At 48.6% G+C, this 23,406-nt stretch overlaps 1 protein-coding gene across 1 annotated transcript; it reads left to right on the plus strand.

Annotated features, from left to right (window-relative positions):
- The first annotated feature begins 240 nt into the window (after positions 1 to 240).
- On the plus strand, positions 241 to 7,470 carry TMEM70 (transmembrane protein 70). The gene is made up of 3 exons (XM_090040191.1): positions 241 to 435; positions 1,701 to 1,809; positions 6,807 to 7,470. The coding sequence occupies exons 1-3, from the start codon at positions 289 to 291 to the stop codon at positions 7,250 to 7,252; spliced, it is 702 nt and encodes a 233-aa protein (XP_089896317.1). The 5' UTR covers positions 241 to 288; the 3' UTR covers positions 7,253 to 7,470.
- The last annotated feature ends 15,936 nt before the right edge of the window (positions 7,471 to 23,406 follow it).

The following is a 23,406-nucleotide window of genomic DNA, read 5'->3' on the forward strand; positions in this document are numbered from 1 at the left end:
AGGTGCTGCTTCACCACGAACGAAAGCACGTGGCGCTCAGACAAGACGCAAATGGCGTTTTTCCCTGGCCAAGCGGAGCGGCCCCGCGGCTCTACAGGGGCAAGAGGCGGTGCGAGGCCGTGCAGTGGGACGGGCGAGGGAGCCCACCCTGTAGCAGCGCGCCCCCGCAGCGGGCCCGGGTCCCGCCCGCCGGCGCCCTATTGGAGGAGGCCGCGCCCCGCCGCCCAATCGCTAGCGGGGAGGGCGGGAGCTGCGCATCGCCTTGCCGTGCCCCGGCCCTCGGCGGACATGGCGCCGCTGCTGGCTGCCCGTGGTGCCTTCCGGGCTCGGCCGCTGGGCTTGTGGCTGCGGAGCCGCGGGCTCCACTCGCCCGCCGGCTGCTGCCCGGCTCCGCGTCCCTGCGGGGTCCTCCGGAGGGAACGGGAGCAGGAGCAGGTGCAGGGCCGGGCACGGGGAGGGGGAGGGTCTCCGCTTGCCCCGGGCGGAGATGAGAAGCGAGGCCCTGGGTGCGTGCGGGTTTGCAGCACGGAGCTACTTCCCCAGCTCCTAATACTTCCACTCGCACCGCAGCCGCAAGGTTTTTTGGGGGTGGGGAGAGATGTCCCTGGGGACCAGGACCCTTGCCTTGCTGGGAGCTGCAGTCCTTCAGAAACAAGAACCCAAATCCCAAGGGCTTGCCTGAAAATAATCCACGGTCCTGTAAAAGCATAACGCTGGTTGTACTCGCCTTCCAGTTCTGTAATTGCTGGGGCTAGAATCTTGCCTGCATTGGAAAACCAAAATCAGAGGACTCTGGGAGTACAAGCTGAGAGGAAGCTGGCAAACCAGGGGAGGCTCGTAGTCGAGGCTCAGGAGCGGACAGTGTCATGGATGGGATTGAGGGGGATTGTTGCTGTGATGAGCTGAGGATGTTTAGGGTGTGTGTGTGTGTAATAGGAGCTTTGATGTTTGGGGGGGGTGTTTAATATCAGCTTTGATGTTTAGGGGGGGTGTGTGTGTGTGTTTAATAGCAGCTTTCCACAACCTGAAGGACAACACCAGAGAGGATGGAACTAGACTGTTCTCGGTGGTGGCAGATGAGGCCATTGATTGCTCCTTGTTGTGTCAAGTTGCAGCAGGGGAGATTTAGATTAGAAATTAGGAAAAAACTTTATCACTAGGAGGGTAGAAAAGCATTGAAACAGATGGTTTCAATGAAACAGAGAGGTTGTGGACTCTCCATCCATGGAGGTTTTTAAGACACAGCTACGCAGCTTTGGTTGGGACGGTCTAGTTGGGGCTGGTCCTGCCTTGAGCAGGGGTTGGACTAGATGACCTCCTGCCATGCTTTCCAACCCTCACTTACGATGATTCTATGATTTACACAGTACACTGTTGAGATTAAGAGCCTCTTACAGTATCAGGTCCTTCAAGTAGATTTGGACTGCTGTTCCAGCAGGAAAGATCAGATAGCGGTGTACATTATACAGATCCTTAGAGTGATTAAATTAGTAATGTAATTTAAGTGGTATCTCTTAGATATTTGTTGGATTTACTTGCTCTGTGTCTTTGCTACATTTAGGTTTTAGCCTCTCCCTTGAGAAAGCGGGACGGTCAAGTCGTTCAAATATCTACATTAGGAGAAAATTTCTCTTTAATCTCACATGTATTGAAAATGGGTACTAATGTTTCATTTGCCACATGTTGCTTTCATCCTGTAGGTGACACTTTCTCCTGCAGTGGTTGTTCGTGGCCATAGCACACTTCCTCACAAAGAGTCTGGAGATGGGAGACTTGTTTATACTGGGAATATGACAAAGGCTGTTTTAGGTATGTAAATGGAGTTGGAGTAGAATTTACTTTGTTTGGTTTGTAAACGTTTCTTTAAAAAGAAGTTGCCACTAAGAAATACGTATCACTAGTTGGACGTACAAAGGTCTGAATTCTTGTGCCCTATGCTGCAGCATTGCCAATTTTAGAAACAACATAATTACAATGAAATGTACTTACATTTTCTGTCTCTCTTGATTTTTGTCTAGCCTTTTGTGAGACAGTGGCCATGCTTACATGAGTGGCTGACTGTTCAGTTGTTACTGGGCAGTCATTTAGTACTTGCTTAACCAAGTGCTAAATGACTGTGCAGTCCCGTTGCTGCACAGTAATTTTTGGACACTACTGTGCAGCAGCATCTCGTGTAGACATGCCCAGTTTGTGTTGCCACCATTCCCAGATAAATTGAATAAAATGGGTTTTAGCTCCTGTTCTTAGTTTCCCTCTCTGCACTAGCCTCTGTCCAACAGTCAATTCTGTTCACCTATCTTCACATTAGTTCTGCCTCCTTTGGTCTTGTCAATCATGTCCTCACTCCCAGTCATTTTTTCTCCTGCAGCTCCCTTATCCCTCATCCCCCTTTCCCAGTTTTGGTTCCTTCATCATCTTTCCATACTGGGTGTCTCAAGAACAAAAAGGGAAGAGCTTACAAATTAAAAGGTCTTTTGAAATTCTGTTCATAGGGTTTTAATTCTGTTTTTATTTAGCCATAAAGCTTACATAAACATTTATTTTCTTTACTAAGTTACTAACTCTTTGCTAGGCTTATTATTTCACCTCCCTTGAAACTAGAGATGACAGTTTTGCTAAATAAATTGATTGCTTTTCTTAATTTCTCTATAGCCTCTAAAACAGGTTTGTCCAACATATGGCCTGCAGGCTGCCATGTGGCCTGCCAAGTTGTTTTCTGAGGCTGGAGGTGCTGTGACAGGAAACGAAAGTAAACACTGTTCCCACCCCTTATCCCTCCCCCAGCCCCTCAGCAGATTCCTAATAGCTGCTGAAGGGCTGGGGAAGGGACAAGGTTGCCACACACACCACGTCAGCTTGACATTGCTGACGCGGTGCATGTGGGAAGAGGAGTAGCTGTGTGCTGCTTGGGACAGGATGAGTCCAGCCGGAGCAGCGGGGGCTCAGCTGCACTTTCCCCCTACCTGTGCTGGTCAGTCCTGAGCGGCACATGGCTCCGCTGCCACTTTTGCTGACTGGTGCCAACCCAGGCAGGTCTGTCCCATGTGGAACAGCATGCTGCTGAAGCCGGATTCCCACGTGCTGCTGGGGATGGGAGAAGGAGCCCAGCCAGCTTGGCACCAGCCAGCAGAAGCGGTGTTGGAGCTGTGTGCCGCTCGGGACTGACGGGCACAGGTATGGGGGAAAATGCAGCTGAGCCCCTGCCGCTCCAGCCAGGCTCATCCCATCTAGAGCGACACACGGCTCCGCCACCGCTTCTGCTGGCTGGTGCATACCTGGCCGGACTCTTCCCATCCCCAGCAGCACATGGGAAGCCAGGTTCAGCGGCATGCTGCTCTGGATGGGATGGACCCAGCCGGCTCAGCACCAGGCAGGAAAAGTGGCATGCAGCTGAAGCTGGCTTCCCACATGCTGCTGGGGATGGGAGGAGCTTGGCCGGGTCTGCACCGGCCAGCAGATTGGTATAACGTGACAAGCCTATGGCTGGTCAAGCTCCCTAGATCTGAGACCTGATGTAGGCTATGGCACAGAGACTCACTCTATAACAGTGTGCTAATAAACTTGTGTCTGTACCTGCCAGGAACCCAAGTAGCAGGTGGTTGATACCTGGTAAGCTAATGTGAGTAAAGATTGCTTATTGCTTTCTTTGTGGCCTTCAAAATGTTTTTATACTACTAAAATATGCCATACTTTGTAAGAGTCATTGCCTCTGCATGAGAAAGCAGAATCATAGCCACTGAACTAAATGTATGCCCTGTGGGAATAATCGCAATTCAGCAAAATGGGCAGGAAGGAAAAGCCAGAGTTCTAAGTGTGCACCCTAAAAGAGGCCATGAGAGAGTCAAAAGTACAACCTTAGAACCAAGACAGCTATCTGGTGACAGAAGTCCAGTAGGCATGATGGGAATCCTCTACTCTCATGAGATTTAGGAAAGCAAGAGGACATGAGACAACATGTAGGCAGAGACAATGCAGGGCCTTGGAGCCTTGTTAATAAGTGAGGACAAGTGTGTTCCCACTCTGGTCAGTGACTAATTGTGGTTACATCTTCACTAGCTTCAAGCCACTCAAACCTGCTGCCAGAAAATAAGCCCTTCCTACCCACTTATACTTTACCTGCTCTGAACTAGAAATGAGGCAGTGAGGGCCCTTCTAGAGTGGTCCAAGGACAGTAGAAGCAGATCACACACAGAGCGTGAGAATGTCCCAGAATGTCCTCACCCATCACATTTCTTCTGGAAAAGCAGGGATATCCTGAGGTTCATTTAATGTTTGTAAAATGCTTGGAGAGCCCCACATAGATGCACTGAATAGAAATGCAAAATGTATTTTGACTTATTTAGTTGCCACCTTGGGCTGAGATTTTCAAAGCTGAGTCAAAAGGCCAACTTCCATTAAAATTAATGGGATTTAGAAGGCTCCAAATCTTTTATGACAGCTTTGTAACATGCCTGTCTACCCCTTTTTGCAAATCTCAGCCATAGTTTGGAAGCTCAGCCAAAGAACATAAGAGCATAACAAGTGCTATGCTTGGTCAGTCCCATGGTCCATCTAGCTCAATATCCAGTCCCAAACAGTGGCAGAGGTGGATGCTATAGACGGAGAGTTTTGAACTGGTTAGACCCATTTCATTGTCACTTCCTGCAACTTCATTGGTGTCAAAGGTCACGTGACATCACTTCCTAATGTGATACCACTTCCTGTGAGGTCTTTGAATATGGCTTGCCGGCCCACTGGGTGATAAAAAGTTCATGAACCAGCCCCACATTCAAAAAGGTTGGACACCCCTACTCTAAAAGGTCCTCTGTTAAATTTTATTCTATCATTGAAATACCTCAGTGACCAATTATTGTAGCACTTTGTAGTATTTGTACATCCTTATTTACCCTAATTCAGCAAATAGTTACAAACATGCTTTATAATATTGTTGTGCCTAATGGGATTACTCCTGCTAAGAAAGTGCATACACAAGAGTTTTCTGGATCTCTCTTGTTATGGTAGGAATATACCTTAAAATTATTTTTTTCTTTGCCCCAGTATACAACAGTGTTGTTGGTTTTTTGGTTTTTTTTTTAATTTCTTTGGGTGGGGGGGATATAAGATGGACAGACATACTGGTTTACATAAGACTACTATCAACTCTCCTACTAAGAGAGGGGCTTAGAAAGTGTACTGTAAAACATGACTGTAAAAATAATATTTGGGGGTTCCACTTTTCTCTTCTCTTTGACATTTGAATGTGATCAATTTGCAATTCTTTGTGTTATCAGTGATTGAACAATGATTTGAAATGCCACTTTTCCGCTCCCAAATCGCCCCATGAATAATTACTGGACAGATCCTGAACTGGTCCAAAGCCCACTGAAGCCCATGGAATGCATTCTTTTTTATGGCAGTGGAGGCTCTCCTACATGTACAGGTAAAGATGCAATGGGATCTAATGTGCTGTTCACATAATTGTACCTCCTGCCATGCCACACATGTATAGGAGGAGGCATGATTGTGGGATCATGCATTAGATCCCATTGTGCCTTATTGCCCAGACTCCCCCTGCACCAACAAGAAGCAAGCTCCCATGGCTGGGAGGGGCTCCCAGCCACAGGGGCATCCCATACATCTCTGCAGCTGGGAGATGCAGCTGTTGCAATCCCCTACTCTGGGGGATTGAACACACCCTTGGGACTTGGGAGATCGCAGCTGTGGTTGCTGGGACCCAGTGTCCTGGAGCTGTGAGTGCTGGGTCCTGGCAGCCATGGGATGCTGCTGGGACCCAGCATCTGAAGCTACTGGACACTGGGTCCTTGCAGCTATGGGGCTCTATCAGGACCCAGCATCCGCAGCTGCCCAGTGCTGTAAATCCCCTTTAACTACAAGACTTCCAGCCCCAGCTGTGCATACTGTACCTTTGTGGCTGGGAGCCTGGTCAGCTGATGAGGCTCCCAGCTGCAGGGGCAGACCCTGCTATAAGTGCAAATTAAAGCTGTATAGCAACGAGCTATAAAGTTAGTGCACATTTTTGAGATCTAACTTTATAGCTGGTTGGATTTTTTATGGCATGATAGGATTTTGCATATATAGCTGGTCTCAAATTGCATAATTAACTAGTTAATTGTACAATATCTGTAACATGTAAAAGAGTCCTGAGAATTCAAGCTTATCCTAGATGCTAATATATTCAGCCTGGGCAATCCCCTTGCCTTCAGTGAATTTAAAAAATGAAGGGATTGGAAATTGCTAACCAGTTGTTTTGGTGAACTGAGAAGAATCTTGCCCTCAGATTTTGTCATTTTTGAAAGATAATTGCCTAAGAAATGGTAAATACAACTCTAAACGTATGGATAGTAGCTGTGTTGATTGAGATGCTATTTTTATCGTTCGCAATGTTATTAACTTCAAAGCATTTCACTTGAGATCAAATCTAGGACAAGGAAAGTGTACACTTAAATGGAATGGAAGTTGTACTGCTGTTCCAGAGCAATAATGTACAATGGCTGATTAGTTTGCATAGTCATTGAATCGCCAGGATTTTCTCTTAACTTTTTGAAAGCCTTTGATAACTAGACCATGACAAGTATTACATCAAGCCTGACATTTAGTTTATAAACCACAGAAGAGGAGTCAAAGAAGACCTTAGGGAATCTGGCCCTGATAACTTCAGAGGGATTAAGTAAAAAATAATTTACTGGATCTTCAGTTATTTTTGCCATAGTACTAAAGCAGTAGGCATTTAAGAACAGTATGTATAAAGGACTTAGGGTATAATTTAATTGGTAAATATTAATGCATGGGTTTTTTTCTTTTATTAGGTGTGAAGTTTTTCTCTTACACTACCAGTATGCTTAACATTTGCATGATGCCCTACATCTTCAGAAATGGCATTGGAGTTGAAAGTTTGTCTTTACAAATTGCCTTCTACGGACTTATTGGATTCTTTACATTTATAGTTCCAGTTTCCTTGCATCTGCTTACAAAGGGCTATGTGGCTCGACTGTATTATAAGGCTGAGACAGACACATACACAGCCATTACATATAATTTTATTTTGGCAGAAAAAAAAACTGTGTTCCATCAGAAGGATGTAAAGATACCTGATATTAGCAAGATGTTTACAACATTTTATGCAAAAACAAAATCAATGCTTGTTAATCCAATGCTTTTCCCACATTCACAGGATTACATCCATCTCATGGGCTATGATAAGCCTTTTCATTTTGATTTGGAGGATCAACAAGCATCTAGTGAAAGCAAGTAAAATGTGATGATTATGAATGTTATTTGTTGTCCAGTGCTTCAGACATAAAATAATGTAAAATTCTCTAGTTTTCATAAGTGGAAGATAATTCAATTCTCTTAACATATTTGAGACTAGAAAAAAGAGGTTTTATATAATTGTAAGCAATATAATAAAGTGTTTCTTGAGTTAATGCACCAAACACAGTTCAAATGTAAAATAAATGTTTACCCATCTGACATGGCTAATTGTTCACAGATTGATTTCTGTTATTTTAATCATAGAGAGGAAAAATACATTTGACATTCATTTTCTTCTGCAAGCTCACCAACACATTATTTTAAAGGATCTATTCCTAGAAGACCATCCACGTTCACTGAACATCAAATTCATGAGTAAGAAAATTTTGAGACATAAAAAGGGTTTTCTTATAATAAATTAAAGATCTGTTTTTGCTGTCTTAGTGTCTGTATGCTCAGGTGGTATTAGGAGATTGTCCACTCCCTTTTATACCATGTCCAGAATTCCTAATGTGAGGTATCCATAGCATGGAGGAGTTCCCAGTAGGCAGAGACATACTTGTTCTTTTCTGTAACTTCTGTCTGTGGAAGGAACAGGAGAATTACCTGAAGCATGATAAACTGACCATCCACAGCTGGTAGATGGTCCCTTAGGAATGAATGCCAGCTTTGCTTCATCTAACTCATAATTCCAAGATACTTTCTTCAATCTAACATCCAGGTATGAAAAAGAGAAGCAGTGCCCCAGGATCACCCCTTTCTGTGGGCAAAGCTCAGCGGCGAATATGGTCCCACTCTTAGGTATTCCCAAACAGATATATTGCTTTAGATGTGGTTTACAAAATGCATTAGAAGCTAATATCAAACAGAACCTTTTTCAGTGCTAATGAGAGCAATACAATATAACAACTTACAGGTTATGTTAAAAGAAATGAGTTCAAAGGCAAGTGTCTTCAATCATTTCATAGATTTCATAGACATCAGGGCTGGAAGGGACCTCGGAAAATCATCGAGTCCAGCCCCCTGCCCAAAGGGCAGGAAGTCAGCTCGGGTCATGGGATCCCAGCAAGATAGGCATCCAATTTGCTTTTGAGGGTGTTCAGCGTAGGTGCTTGAACTACCTTCGATGGCAGGCTGTTCCAGACACACTGGGCTTTAGCTAAGAACAAAAAGGTTACAATGTAAATTACAAGACAAAATCAAAATGTTATCACTCTCCCAGCTAAACAATAAAAAAAATCACCAAGGTAAGAGACAATGGCTAAATATAGACAGGAAGGTACAGGCAGTGCCACAGCAACAGAGACCAACTCTGCGTGCATCACACGAGACTGACTGGCGGCTTCGGGAATGGTGTCTGGAGGCGGGCTTTGGCTTCCTTGACAACGACCCGCACACCATGACGAGAGACTTGCTTAGGTGGGATGGGCTCCACCTTTCACTTAAAGGTAAGCGTGTGTTTTCTAGGCTGGCAGATCTCCTCCAGTGGGCTTTAAATTAGGCTCGTCAGGGGAAGGGGAAGACGAAGGAGGAGGAAGCCTTGGACAGCCCAGCCTAGACTGACAAGCGGAACATATACGCAGGTAAGCAACAGGGGTCAGGGTAATGCTGTGTGTCACAGGGAAAGTACAGAGAACAGACCCCAAGGACCACAACAGAGAAGGTGAGGAAAGGAAAAGAGAAATGGAGATTCCCTTACCTGCAGCTGACTCCGTGGCGAGACCGGAAGCGGCAGCGGGACCCGCACGGCTGATTAGCCGCATCTTTTTGAAACTGTGGCCAGCTGCGGGGAGGAACAAGCGGAGCCGGCACGGGAAAATAAAAGGCAGTCCAGACGAAGAAGATGGGAGAGCAGGAGTGGAGCCGCCAGAGGAGGTGTCTGTGGAACCCTGATCAGGGGTGAGAAGGGTCTGGATGACTCTCCACAAGGCAAGAGGCTGCATCCAAGGCTGCTGGAGGGAGGATGCCAGCGGCGGGTCGGCGATGCCTCTCTTCTTAGTGAAGGAGTCGAGGGAGAAGATCCAAGGGCTCCAAATGAAGAAGCCAACAGCAGGGATGGCCCCGAAGAGAGGGTGATGGAAGCTGAATCAGCAATCCAGGTGGGATCGGCATGGGATTGGGAAGGCTCCTGGAGTCAATCCCGACAGGGACCAGAGAGCCTAAGCAGCGGGAGGGGCTGCAGGAAACAAGCTCCTACTAGAGCCTCTTGGGGAGGGACAGAGTGGGCTGAACTGGAGGGACCAGCAGTAGTTCTGTTCGGCACTCAGGAGGAATATTAGCTGGACATAACCCAAGACAGGGTTAATTGGGAGAGGAATTCTCAGGGCTAGGGTAGCTCATTTCATGTGAGGCCAGGGATTTTTACTGGCAGTGTTTTCCTTAATTTTGTTGTTTTGTTTCCCACTTTTGGAGGGGTAGGAAGGAAGGCTGCAGTGGACCTTATAATTGGCTCGATTTGGGGTCGGGTTAGATCTTTACATCTGTATCAGAGTGCCCATTACATCAAGAGACGAGGCTCGGGCCGGGAGACATCAGCAGCTCAGCGAGGCTGGGTATCAGGGTGAGGTGTAGGGAGGTTGGAGCCTCGCAGAAGACCGCTGTCCTGAGATTCCAGACTCCAGATAAGCCCCAGTAGTCAGACCTCACCACTAAAGAAATGAACAAAGTCGTGGCAGGCGAGATTGGGGTGAAGGCTACCCCAGGGCAAGACATCCGTGGTGTACAGCCACAGGGACGGAGCGATGAACAATCTTACACACCCAAAGCTGGGCGGCACGGGACCGGAACTTTGAAGCCCGCCGGGTGCACTGTGATTAGGTGCCAGTGCACACATCCACAGGAAGCCTCAAATGCCTCTACACAAATGCTTGTAGCATGGGAAACAAGCAGGAGGAACTTACCCTTCTGCTAGCTGACACCAACCCAGACATAGTGGGGCTCACTAAAACGTGGGAACCAATGCATGACGGGCGGTGAATATCAAGGGCTATAGGCTGTACAGGAGGGATAGGACAGGGAGGAAAGGTGGGGGCGTGACACTCTATATTAAGGAGGAATACACATCCTCATCAGGTAGCACAGAGTCAGAGGAGGGGCACTCAGAAGTGCTCTGAGTTAGAATACAAGGTAGTCGAGGGAAAAGAGACTTAACGGTGGGGGTCTACTACAGACCACCCAACCAAAGGGAAGAGCTAAACCAGGAATTCTTAAATCAGCTTACGGAGGTAGTTAGGTGAAAGGATGACCTGAACTTTCCAGGCATCTGCTGGGAAGAGCAGTCAGCCAGGTCTGACCGCTCATGTAGGTTCCTAGGCAAAATGCAGGACCTCCATCTAACCCAGGAGGTGCACAGTGCCACCAGGGGAGACTGCCTGTTGGACCTGGTGCTGGCCACCAGTGACAACCTGGTGAGGGGGCTGCGGGTGCTCAACCACCTGGGCAACAGCGATCATGGCCTGCTGGAATTCATCATCCAGCGCAAGGTAGCAAAGGCCTACAGCAAGGCAGCAGCCCTAGATTTCAGGAGGGCGGACTTCAATGAGCTAAGGAGAATAGTCAGGAAAGCACTGAGGTCCCAGAGGGGAGGGGAGCCAGGTGTCCAAGAAGAGTGGTCGCTTCTTAAGGAGACGATCCTCCAAGCCCAAAGGGAGGTAATCCCAACATGGATCAAAGGGAGCAGGAGGGCACAAAAGCCCCCATGGCTCACCAAAAGCATCCGGGAATGTCTTCCAGCTAAAAGGGAGGTGTACACACAATGGAAGGGAGGGGCCATCACCAGGGAGGACTATACTGCGGTTACTCAGGGATGCAGGGAGGCAGTCAGGAAGGCCAAGGCAGAGATGGAACTGGGACTAGCTACCCGGATCAAGCACAACAAGAAGTCCTTTTTTAAATACATAGGGGGCAAAAAGAAGATACCGGGTAACGTGGGGCACCTAAAAGACACGCTAGGAAATTTGTTCATTACAGCAGACGACAAAGCTAACCTATTTAACAACTTCTTTGCCTCCATTTTCCTGAGCAGGGACCAGATCAGCCCCTGCCCCTGGGCCCCCCTCAGGCCCCAGGGGAGGCACACCTAGGCTATGGGTCAGGGAGGATCTAGTCAGGGAACTTCTGGAGGGACTGGATGTATTTAAATCAGCTGGTCCGGATGATCTCCACCCTCGAGTGCTGAGGGAATTAGCTGAGGTCATTGCGGGACCCCTGGAATGGCTTTACGAGCACTCGTAGTGCTCTGGCATGGTGCCAGAGGACTGGAAGAGGGCCAATGTGGTTCCCATATTCAAAAAAGGGAGGAGGGAGGACCCAGGGAACTATAGGCCAGTTAGTCTTACCTTGATCCTAGGCAAGCTGTTTGAGAGAATTATTCTGGCACATGTCCACAAGGGGCCCGCAGGGGAGATTATGCTTAGGGGCAACCAACACAGGTTCATTAGAGGCAGGTCATTTCAGACCAACCTGGTGTCCTGCTATGACTGGGTCACCAAATCCTTAGATGCAGGAGTAGCAGTGGACGTAGTCTTTCTGGACTTTCGGAAGGCCTTTGACACTGTCTCTCACCCCGTTCTCATTAAGAAACTGAGGGACTGTGGTGTCGACACCCACACAGTCAATTGGGTCGCCAACTGGCTGGAGGGCCACACCCAGAGAGTGGTAGTGGATGGGTCATTTTCGACCTGGAAGGACGTGGGCAGTGGGGTTCCACAGGGCTCGGTCCTCGGGCCCGCACTGTTCAACATCTTCATCAGTAACTTGGACGAGGGGGTAAAAAGCACCCTGTTCAAATTTGCTGATGACACTAAGATGTGCGGGGATGTGGGCACGTTAGAAGGGAGGAATAGGCTACAATCGGACCTAGACAGGTTACAGGGGTGGGTGGATGAGAATAGGATGGGATTCAACACCGATAAGTGCAAGGTGATGCACCTGGGGAGGAAGAACCACCACCACACCTACAGGGTAGGGAACTCCCTTCTTGTCAGTGCAGAGGCAGAAAACGATCTTGGAGTCATCACCGATGCCAAGATAAATATGGGCCGGCAGTGTGGGGATGCAGTCAGGAAGGCCAACCACACTTGGTCATGCATCCACAGATGCATCTCAAGCAGGTCCAAGGAGATGATTCTCCCCCTCTATGTGGCACTGGTCAGGCTGCAGCTGGAGTACTGCGTCCAGTTCTGGGCGCTGCACTTCAAGAGGGATGTGGACAGCATGGAGAGGGTCCAGAGGAGGGCCACTCGCATGATCAGGGGGCAGCAGGGTAGGCCCTACGAGGAGAGGCTATGGGTCCTGAACCTATTCAGCCTCCACAGGAGAAGGCTGAGGGGGGATCTAGTGGCCTCTTACAAACTAGTCAGAGGGGACCAGCAGGCATTGGGGGAGTCTCTGTTCCCCCAAGCACTGCCAGGAGTGACTAGAAATAACGGTCACAAGCTGGCGGAGAGTAAATTCAGATTTACTCAGGGGGTCTTTAAGACAAGGCTCGACAATCACCTTGCCGGGGTTGTTTGACTCCAGTACTCTTTCCTGCCATGGCAGGGGGTCAGATGATCTGCTCAGGTCCCTTCCGACCCTACTAACTAGGAAACTAGGAAACGAAGTTTGCTGCCTGGGACAAAGCCCACAGTGGCAGCCCATCTTTGCCTCATGCACAGATCTCGGTGGCACATGGCCCCCACCCCATGCTTGCCTGAGAGTGCACACAGTGGTGGGAGCCGTCCTACCCCTGTCCCCATGCCCCCTGAAACTAGCTGCTTGCGGCTCCTTCCCATGCCCCACTCCAGCTGGGCAGTGCCTGTTGGTGCCCCTTTGCTTCAGCACCCAGGGCAGTTGCCCCGCTTGTTCCTCCTCCCCACATTGCTACAGCACTGGGTATGGAAAAAGCATGAAAGAACACTGGTAAGCATGATAGGCAATGGTATCAATGCATCAGTAGCCTAATTTTAGGCATCATGACAAAGGGGAGTTTTAAGGAAAAAATTGAAGGAGCTAGTGCAGAAGCTGATAGAAAGCTCTCCCCAAGAGGGCAGTGTGGGGAAAAAGCAAGAAGGTGTTTATTTGAAATTGTGATTTTTATTTGCTAATCAAAGATGCGAGTTAACCTTTTGATAAAATAAGGTAGGTAGCCCATAAAGAGCCTTGTAAGTGAAGACAAGTAGTTTGTCTTCAGTAAAGAGGAGGGATTCACTGGGAGGATCCAAAGAAAGTGGTGGCATATTCAAAGCAATGATGAGGAGAGTGACCCTTGCAGAAGCAGTCTAAATAATTATGGGTGGGACAAGAGAAAAAGGTGCTGTAGTAACTGAGGTGGAGATGATAGAAAAGTTTCAACTGCATGGAAACTGCAGGTGCAGGATGCAGCCACAGTAGCAGCGAGATCTTTACCTTCCCAGGACCTCTGGCTTCAGGGGGCCTCCATTTGAAAAATCTACTCCTCCCTGGGAGTTGTTCAGCATCTCTGAAAATTAGGTGATTAATTAGCAAATTTAATTTCAGTTTGGAAAATACTGATGCTATAATTTATCATTGCAATAGACTTTAAAACATCACAGAGATTATAGGCATATTATTGGCTCCCTTTCAGCAAAAAATCAGTAGAATGTAACTTAGCATCAAAGAAAAGTTAAAGAACCTTGTCTTTTGTGTCTTGGTAGCCATCTAGTTTTTGAAGGCAAGAGAAAATGATGTCACAGGATTGAGTGTAACCTCTCCTTGGTGATCTAGGCATAGCTAATTGGTTTTATTAAGGCTTATCCACATCCTTGTGGACAGGATCTTTTATAATGGCCGGACTTATGCAGATCACACTCGATTTACAGGGTCAGGCTTGATTTTATTATTAAACAAACAAAATCATTATACTGGGTGTACCAGGGAGCACCCACTCACACTCGTGTGGAACTGGGGAGGGGTCGCCGGGATCAGGCGGGTCTGGTGTCCTTCCCTCCGGCTGATCAGGCCGAAGGTCGCTCCGTGTCAGTCGTCGTGGGGTACGTTTCGTTCCGTCGGGCGCGCAAAGACCCCAAAGTTCACAGCGTGATGATTTTTATACTCTCTGTGATGTGGGGCGGTCTAATTACATGCGGCGCTTTCTTATTTGCCCGGGGCGGTGACCGTCACATTATTGACAAGCCCTGGACTTCCCCTTGAGAAACCCCGTGCGGAAAATTCCAGCCGCATGCTGCTTCCACGCTGCAGCCCCAGAGCCTCCCATCCACCCAGCACCTGCCACACAAACACTAAACACATGCGAACATGGCCACCCATAGCACTCAGCAAGTGCAAAATAATTACAACATGCCCCCCTGGCCATGTGAGCCAAGTGGCTTACAACAAATTGGTAAATGAACCACTACAATAATAAGATAACAAAAGGAACATCAAACAGCTGTAAACATTGGAGTTGCTTCCGTTACTTAACACACTCGAAACCTTAGAGGGAAAATGGGGCAACGGCCCAAACACTCAAAGCGCAGTTGAACAGAAACCTTAACAGGTCTAGTTCAGTTCAAGGTAAGTATTACCATTAAACTTAACTAGTTAAACAGAAATGGAACTTGGCTACTGAACTAGCTCTATAATGCGCTTCGCTTCATTTCTTGAGGGTTAACATTTGTCTGGGGAAAGTGCTTGTGATGTGTAATAAGCATGACAGATGTAACCTGACGTCGGATACAATGGGCAACTAGGCCAATACAACAAGACCCAACTAAAATCACAATCAAGATTGTAAACAGGGGGGTTAACAGATTTACTAACCACGGCGAAAGCCGAAGGTTAAATAGTGATTCAAATGTGCTTGTTAACCAATTAAAAGGGGTCTGAACGATTGTGCGTGTGTCTTCCGCTACCTTGCGGATTTGGCTGATAGCTTTGGAGAGGGGTTCTGAGGCATTATAAATGACGAGACAGCAAGTCTCATGTGGTGCAGTGAGGTTCAACGTCGCGCAGAACCCACCCTCTTTAGCTAGCATAAAATCCAGTACAAGACGGTTTTGGAACGCCATTTTAGAGGTGTCCTGTAACTGGCGATTAAAAACTTCTAAAGCATCTGCCGTACCGTTGGCGAGTCTTGCTAACAATTCTAAAGTCTGTAACTGCTGAATGGCTAAAGCAGAGGCAGAAGCACCAGTGGCGAACATGCCATATAAAGTCCATCCGGTAGCAAACTTTCTACGCTCAGTGTGGGTCATATTGGACCAGAATTTTGGTTCTCCCATGACACCTGTGATTTGGTCAGTAGAAAGTACATTGCGGCGTGCTCGAGCGTTATTTGGGAGTGTGAGCGGGGCGGTCCAATGAGTGACATTGGAAAACTGATAAGGGCATAGGGTAACCTGCACTAAGATACAACAAATGTTCAAGTGATATGGAAAATGACTATATAAAATGGCCTGGGTTGAATTTTCATCCCGCTGGCAATAAAACATGGTGTCATGGGGAGCTGGAATTAGCTCCACTGGGGGTGGGTTTGGTATTGAAAAGAGCCAGTAATGACTTGAGATCCGAGCTAAAGTGGTTGGTAAAGGTTTTAAATGCTTTACGGTGAGCAGGTAAACCAAAATTGCTCCCTGTTGTCATGAAAGCTTTTGTGGAGAACAAATGGAATGCCGTAATATCTTCAAAAGCCCTCCTGGACACGGACGTTTTGAAGGTACACGGAATAGTGTGACACCCCGGCCAAAAACACTGGGTGTCGAGGGTGGAGAGTTTAACCTTGACTGTTTGTAAAACGGCTTGAGGAAGTGACGGGATAGAAAGAGTGACATTATTGGGGTCGGGCACAATGGAGTGCGGTGCTCCCCACGGTGGCCCATGGGTAAGATTAAAGCAACCCTGTGGTACATCTTGGACCGTGCAATTAATCGGGTGGGTACCATTCCACTTCCATGCATAAGTAAGGGTTTTAACGGAACAAGTCGTTCTACATGCTAAATAGTGGATAGTTTCGTTACCGGAAGAATTACGTGTAAAACTCAAAAATAACTCCGTGTAATTAACAGGGATAACAGCTATACGAAAAGGGCTATCTGCAGCTGAGGTAGGTGCATGGGCACAAACCGAGCCTGAGGTGTGTCCAGTAAGTAACATCCACTCCCGTGAGGTGCGGAGGAATAAGTTATCCGCAACGGGTAATGGATATAAATCTAAACTTCGCTTCGCGCGTTTTGTAAAGGAAAGCATTACAATGACATTAGTTAACAACAAGAAATAGATCAAAAACAGTAACCATAGCTTCCGACGTTGGCGTGGGATTACACTCGGTCGCGATGTGGGGGCAGTTGCTCCCGATCCCCTTGGTTTCCCTACAAGCCTCACCCATAGCCCCACAGATGACAGGGGGAATGCCCGTGGGTCTCGCAGTGGCAGCGTGACGGGTGGGCAGATGAGAGGTTCGGTAGCGGCCTCCTCGTCCTGTCAACGGGTGGACATCACAAGGAGTTACCTGACTTAGAAAACAAACAGTTGTTAACTTAACAAAACACTGCGAGGCTTTAACCAGTTGAAATGTACTAAATGCTCACGGTCATCGACTGGGTCAATTAAACGGAGCTTGTAGGTATGGGCTAAAGCCGTGGGTTCAACGACCACGCCAGGAAATGTGGGTGGATACTTGGTGGGAGTCGAGGTTGGGAAGGCAACCCATACAGGGTCCCCAGGTTTAAAGTCTGGGTCCCATCCCTCTCGAGTCTGATGAGGCCCTATGGCCCAGAGGTGTTTGCCACTGTTGAGGTTGAGCAGGGTTTGCGAAAGTACTTTCGACCATCCCTTGAAATCGGTTTGTCTCAGTTCCAATAAGAGTTTACGTTTTAATTCTCCAATGGCGCGCTCCACAACGCCATTAGACTGGGGATGATATGGTAGGTGTATGTGATGACGAATATTATGCATCGTGAGAAAATTGCGAATATGGTGACTGTTGAAAGGTGGCCCACCATCAGATTGTATTTCTCGTGGAGTCTGCCATTGAGAAAATTGGTGCAACAGAGCTTGAGCGCACCGAGGCCCATCGGTTTTAGTCATGGGAATCGCACTGACCATATGGGAACCGAGGTCAACAACAACAAGCGCCTTAGGATGCTGGCGCGCATTGGGAAGTGGGCCCATTAGGTCAACCTGCCAAAATGCCCCAGGTTGGTGTTGTTCGGTGTTGTAAGCTCCCTGGAAAAAATTTTTTCTGAAAGGTTTAATCTGGGCACATTGGTGGCAGGCTTGAAGCACACGTCGCCAATCGCGTGGTGTGGGTAGGCCATTACGAGTGGTATATTGCCAGCTGCCTACATTACGATAACGCCGCATGGTGGTGTCTGAGCCGGGATGGCCCCATAAGTCATGAAGCCATTTAAGGTATGGATCGCAGACCGGTTTTGGCGACCTATGTACTTCGGCGGCTGGATGAATAACGTCATCCATACAATCGGGTGATGCTGGCTTTGGACCTAGAGCTAACCAGTCATCAACAGCCTGATGCAATGGGTCGGTGTCCGGCACGTGAGAATTAGTATGTCGGATCATCGGGAGATGATTCATGCAGTGAAGTACTTGAAAGATGTCATCCCATTGGGAACGAAAATGTTCTGGTTCGGCTACTCCCGTAAGGACATCACAGACCCAGCGAGAATCCAGGACAAGGACCACTGTCGTGAACGGCTGATCATGTGTGATAGCGATATGTTTAAGTGCGCCGATGGCTCCTCGCAGCTCGAGCTCCTGTGCCCGATGTGTAAGGGGTGTGTCTGGTGTGTCGTGCCAGTTGGGGTTCGCCCATTCTATGTGGCTGGCATCACATAGCGAACACTTCCAAGCAAACCCACCACCGAATTGCGACATACCATCACTGGCCACGTTTCCTGAAAGCGAAGTCCCGTACAAGATAGGGCGGGGTAACGGTGGCACTGTCGTGACACGTCCATGCAGCCCAATAGTATTGGGTGTGTGTGACCAGCGTATGCCAGGTGGAAGGAGCCCCATGGAAGTCTCCTGGAATTCGTGTAGGATCGAGGTGTGTAAGTAGGGTGGCACCTGGGCCGTAGAGGTCGTGAACGCTGTGGTGAAGATGATGTTCAGACGCTAAACATAGGCAGAGCAATAATTTGCCCAGGTGTCCATAACGATGTTGCTCCTTATGGAGGGTCCGGTTAAGAAATGTTGCCGGGCCGTTAGAGGTGTGCGCTGTGATCCAAAGATGTGTAGGAGTCCAACCGACGGTAACACGAAGCGGTGTCGTTGGGCTATATGGCACTAGGGGTGTGGTAGTGGCGGCTTGGATAAGGTCGTGGACCCGGCGATTCTCCCGCTGTGTCCAGGGTTGATGACTTGTCGTCCTCTTTCGCAATCGACGCTGCAATATCGCAAGTGTACCGAGGTGTTCGGGCGCAATGTGATGGCGGAGCCAATTGATGCTGCCTAAAAATCGTTGGGCTTGCTTTGCTGTAGGACCTGTATCAGAGGCTATATCCCATGGCGGGGTAGGCACTGCAGTTGGTGATGCGACGCGACCCTGAGGAGTGTATTGAGTGCCCAGAAATACACAGCTGGAGGAGGGTTCCAACTGGGACTTGGCAATATTGATATCCCAGCCTTCCTCCCGTAGATGGTTGACGAGGTCGGCGGAGACACGTTTAACGAGTTCTGGTGGAGTCCCCACGACCAAGATGTCATCTACATAGTTGAAGAATTTCACGTTGCAATGGGAGTTGGGAAAACGCTGAAGGGATTGATTCATGGCAGCCGTAGCAAGCGCAGGTGAGTTACAATATCCCTGAGGGCAAACCCTCCAACGGAATATGAGACCTTGAATACCCATACACAGGATTCCCTCGGGATCAAAAAGAGGAAGGGTGAAGAACATATTTGACAGGTCAATGGTGGTAGCAGTCCAAGAGCCTTGGGTCATGGCCTGTAAGAGTTCCACCTGAAGGTCCGGTAGCATTACGACTGGGACAAGCTGGACTAGGTCTGAGCGTTTATTGGCCTGACGGTAGTCAACAACCAAGCGAGCTTCAGAGGGACTTTTCGGTTTAGGGATTCCCCAGCCAGGGGATACGTAATGGCTGTATTGCACCGGTTCGATTTTTCCTTCCGCTGTAAGGCTATCGAGGAGAGCAAGCAAAGATGGGATCAGATGAGGTTTGGTACGGATAGGGGTGAACCGCCACGGAGGGGCTGTCGGGTCTTTCAGTCGCGGTGTGAACGGAGGTGGCAGGCGGGATACATTCCCGGTAACTGGGAGGGCGCTGCACATGAGATCTTTCATGTGTAGTGCTCGTAATTCCGATACGCCAAGCAGATTGAGATGTCCCAATGCAGGGACTACGGTTATTATTGGATTGCCGAGACATACCTTAACTGGTGGGACTGTAGAGGTAGCATTAACGCCAGCAACATGAATGGTACGTCGAGTGGGAGTGTGGGGGGTGGTGGCAGGATCGATAACGGTAATCTCTGCACCAGTATCTAACAAGAAACGAATTGGCAGTTGTTGTCTCGTGATGGGGTGGACAACTGGTACGACTGCGTAGGGGCGAGAATCCAAGGTAGCATTGTTAAGCACTTGGTAAGGAGGCTTTTCCAAGTTGGGGATGTCTTGTGGCTGCGGAGGATCACTAATATCACTGCACCGGCGGGCGCTTGGATCCGCAGTATCAGCGTCCGCCCATACTAGTTTTTTGGCTTGGGGGTGAACTGGAAGTGTCTTAACCGCTAACTGTCTCTGAGTCTCCTCGTCTAGGTGACGAAGCATTTCCTTTCTTATGCCAGAGTGATTTAGGAGGAACCCAAAACGGGCGCGTTCCTCCAGGGTATGTTCGGGATACCGATGTGGAGCTTCACGGACGAAGTTGGTGATTTTGGCTAGCAGGGCTTGTGCAGGGTGTTTTGGTGCTCCGTGCTCATGCTGTCGTTGTCGACGTCTGTGTTGGAACCGGTACAACGCTGCAATGGGCTGATGATGAAGAGAGCTAACTTGAAGCTCTGCGAGCTCTGGATTATCTGCATAGATGTCAATCACGGCTTGTAAAATCGCTGGGGAAATCTGAAGTTGGAGAGGGTCCTTGCAATGCCGCTGAGGCCACGGGTCATAACCACGACGAGGCTGTTGCGTTGGTCGATTGGGTGATGCCTCTGGTCCGGTGGATGTGGAATCCGGTGGCCTGGAAGAGGTAGGTATGTCATCACTGGAGTGATGTTCGTCCCCGTCATCATCGTCGCTATCGTCGTTATCGCCCTTGTTTCCTGCTCGGGTGAGAACAGATATGCTGGCATCAATCGTGGAACGTCTCTTCCGGATAGAGAGATACACTGCGCCAGCCAATGCGTTAGCAAACGGCTGTGAATGCGGAGTGTGCATCGGCTGGGCCCCCTCGTGCGCTTGATATGGCTTCTCGTGAATGGCTCCTGCCACTAGAGTGGGAAGCGAAATAGGCCACGGAGTACGTGCAATTTCTAGGACATTAGATCCGGGTAGAAGTCCTAAGCTGTAACTTCCATGTGTGGTCAGAACTACAGCCTCGCGATGGCTGAGCGTTTCATGACCGCATTCCAAAACCAGGCGTCCTAGCCACTGGGTTGGCATTTCATCGCTTTGGCGGGCTGTCCTGCTTATGAGTTCATTCATTTCACCACGATCACGGTCTCTAGTAGTTCGCTCGGTGATAATGTTGCTGTCGTTGTCCTGACGGGTCTTCACAATTTCAATAGGATAAATCTGAAGCGGAGGGGTTGGCACAGAGTTGGCTGCTGGAGGAGGAGCTGGAGGAGGAGCTGGAGGAGGACGAGTCTTGCCCCGCCCTTCAAGGAGTGGCGGGTATAGTGACGTCACCGGTGGAGGTGGTGCCTTGTCTCCCAAATATGGTGGTGGGGGTGGTACGGTGGGTGGAGCAGTGGGCGGGGGCTCTGGCGTGTCTCCGCCGCTCGGCCGCTGCTGAACAGGCACCATCTTTGCTGGCGCGGCTCATAGTCACAACCGCCACCTCGTGATCATTCAAGCGGTTGAGGGTGGCTACGAGGGTTTCACAACAAGCACGCAGGCACGCGACTTTCCTTCCCCTCTTTCTCCCTTCTTTTAACACCCCGAGATCTTCGGCCAGGGCGTGCAGCCGCCAGTGGCTGACGCCGCTGGGGATCGTAGATGGAGAGGGGGGAGCGATTCCCTGCAGGCACCCCTTGTCACCCGCAAGCACCGCGATCGCCTCTACACAACCGTCCCAGTCCTGGGAGGGGGTAGCATCCCATTCGGGAGGGGGGAACTCGCTGGCTGCGGTGACCTGCTCCCCTTGGGCCGACGGGATAGAGAACGCGACCGCGGGATCTCTCAATATACAGCCGAGGGCGCGGCCTGTAAGACGGGCCTCCCAAGGTCTCCTGGGGTTTTCCCCAAGCCACACACAAAATGCTTGGGTCCCCTCATTATCGGTGTGGCTGGGGGCCTGATGAAATTGGAGATGGTGCCACAGTTCATCAGCGTCCACTAGCTGCCTGCAGCCGGACGCCCAAGGACATGCCTGACAGCGGGACTGATCATCCCTGTCATGATCTGCAGCCGACCATCCTGTTCGTGATGCCATGTGGACAGGATCTTTTATATTGGCCGGACTTATGCAGATCACACTCGATTTACAGGGTCAGGCTTGATTTTTTTATTTAACGAACAAAATCACTATACTGGGTGCACCAGGGAGCACCCACTCACACTCGTGTGGAACCGGGGAGGGGTCGCCGGGATCAGGCGGGTCTGGCGTCCTTCCCTCCGGCTGATCAGGCCGAAGGTCGCTCCGTGTCAGTCGTCGTGGGGTACGTTTCGTTCCATCAGGCGCACAAAGACCCCAAAGTTCACAGCGTGATGATTTTTATACTCTCTGTGATGTGGGGCGGTCTAATTACATGCGGCACTTTCTCATTTGCCCGGGGCGGTGACCGTCACATTATTGACAAGCCCTGGACTTCCCCTTGAGAAACCCCGTGCGGAAAATTCCAGCCGCATGCTGCTTCCACGCTGCAGCCCCAGAGCCTCCCATCCACCCAGCACCTGCCACACAAACACTAAACACATGTGAACATGGCCACCCATAGCACTCAGCAAGTGCAAAATAATTACAACAATCCTATTCCAAATTTTATTTGTGTGCACCAGCGATGTGCTTAACAATATAGAAGACATAAAATGAGTACAGTTTCTCTTCCACAGAACTTACAGTATCCTAGAAAGAAGGAAGTCATAACATAGTAAGAAACCTATAAGAGGTTTAAAAGAGTATATTTTTGTTTTGCGTTTAAATATATTTTCAGTTAACTATTTGTGGCTATTTCCTCAGGAAGCCCTTGTTTCTTGGTGGAAGGGGTCTTTTCTATAAAAATCTCAGTCACAATTATGCACTTTCTCCTATTGACTAAATCAAACCTGATGTCCCTCTTGACCACTCCATTGCCCATTTATTTGATTCTTGGGCCTCATTCTCTTTTGCAAGTGGATCAAATTTGATGTAGTCAAATAATCCAGATGAATAAAATAGCAATAATGAGAAATACAAGGAATTAAATCAAAAGAGAATGAAAAAAACCAGAGGATGAAAGAACAACCTTATGTGGAAGGAGATGCTGTTGAGTAATACCAATTTCAAGTGTTTGTAAGGTTGTCTTGACAAGGAAAGTCATATTAAGCAGTTTTGATGAGTTACATACCATAATGCTGACTGACTATATATAGTAGGATAAGTAATGTTCTGCATCGTATCAGCCTTTTTGTTTTAAGCTTTTTCTCAGCTGGGTGTGGTACCAAAATACCTAATTAGATTCCTCCACAATTTTATTGGAGGGGTGGGTTGGCAGAGTAGTTAAAGTATCTAGGAGTTCTGCAGCTTTTGCTTCAGAAACATGCCAAAGACCACACCTCCTCACCCTGCTTATCCAACTAGAAATGTATACCAGGTCATTTGGGCTGACATGATTCTATTTTATGTACCCCCTTGTGGGGTACTAGCTACAGCAAATGCTGTGACTTGACCACACTAGCCCTATGGACTTCCTAGGCAAAGGTGGAAACAACCTTTTTTTTAAACAATGTTACTGAAGCATGCTCAGATTTGGGTGGCAGAACGTTCCATGGGATAGATGTTCTGTGAAAATCTCTGGTCAATAAGAAAGTGATTTTTTTAA

Source organism: Crocodylus siamensis, chromosome 3 (assembly GCF_052110815.1).
Source record: "Crocodylus siamensis isolate JL-2025a chromosome 3, ASM5211081v1, whole genome shotgun sequence".
Lineage (NCBI taxonomy): Eukaryota > Metazoa > Chordata > Crocodylia > Crocodylidae > Crocodylus > Crocodylus siamensis.

Bases quoted from the DNA above. Each gene is read 5' to 3' on its own strand.
- TMEM70 (XM_090040191.1), top strand. From the start codon at position 289: ATGGCGCCGCTGCTGGCTGCCCGTGGTGCCTTCCGGGCTCGGCCGCTG. The intron at 436-1,700 runs GTGCAGGGCCGG...TTCATCCTGTAG, and splicing joins GGGAACGGGAGCAGGAGCAG to GTGACACTTTCTCCTGCAGT. The intron at 1,810-6,806 runs GTATGTAAATGG...TTCTTTTATTAG, and splicing joins TATGACAAAGGCTGTTTTAG to GTGTGAAGTTTTTCTCTTAC.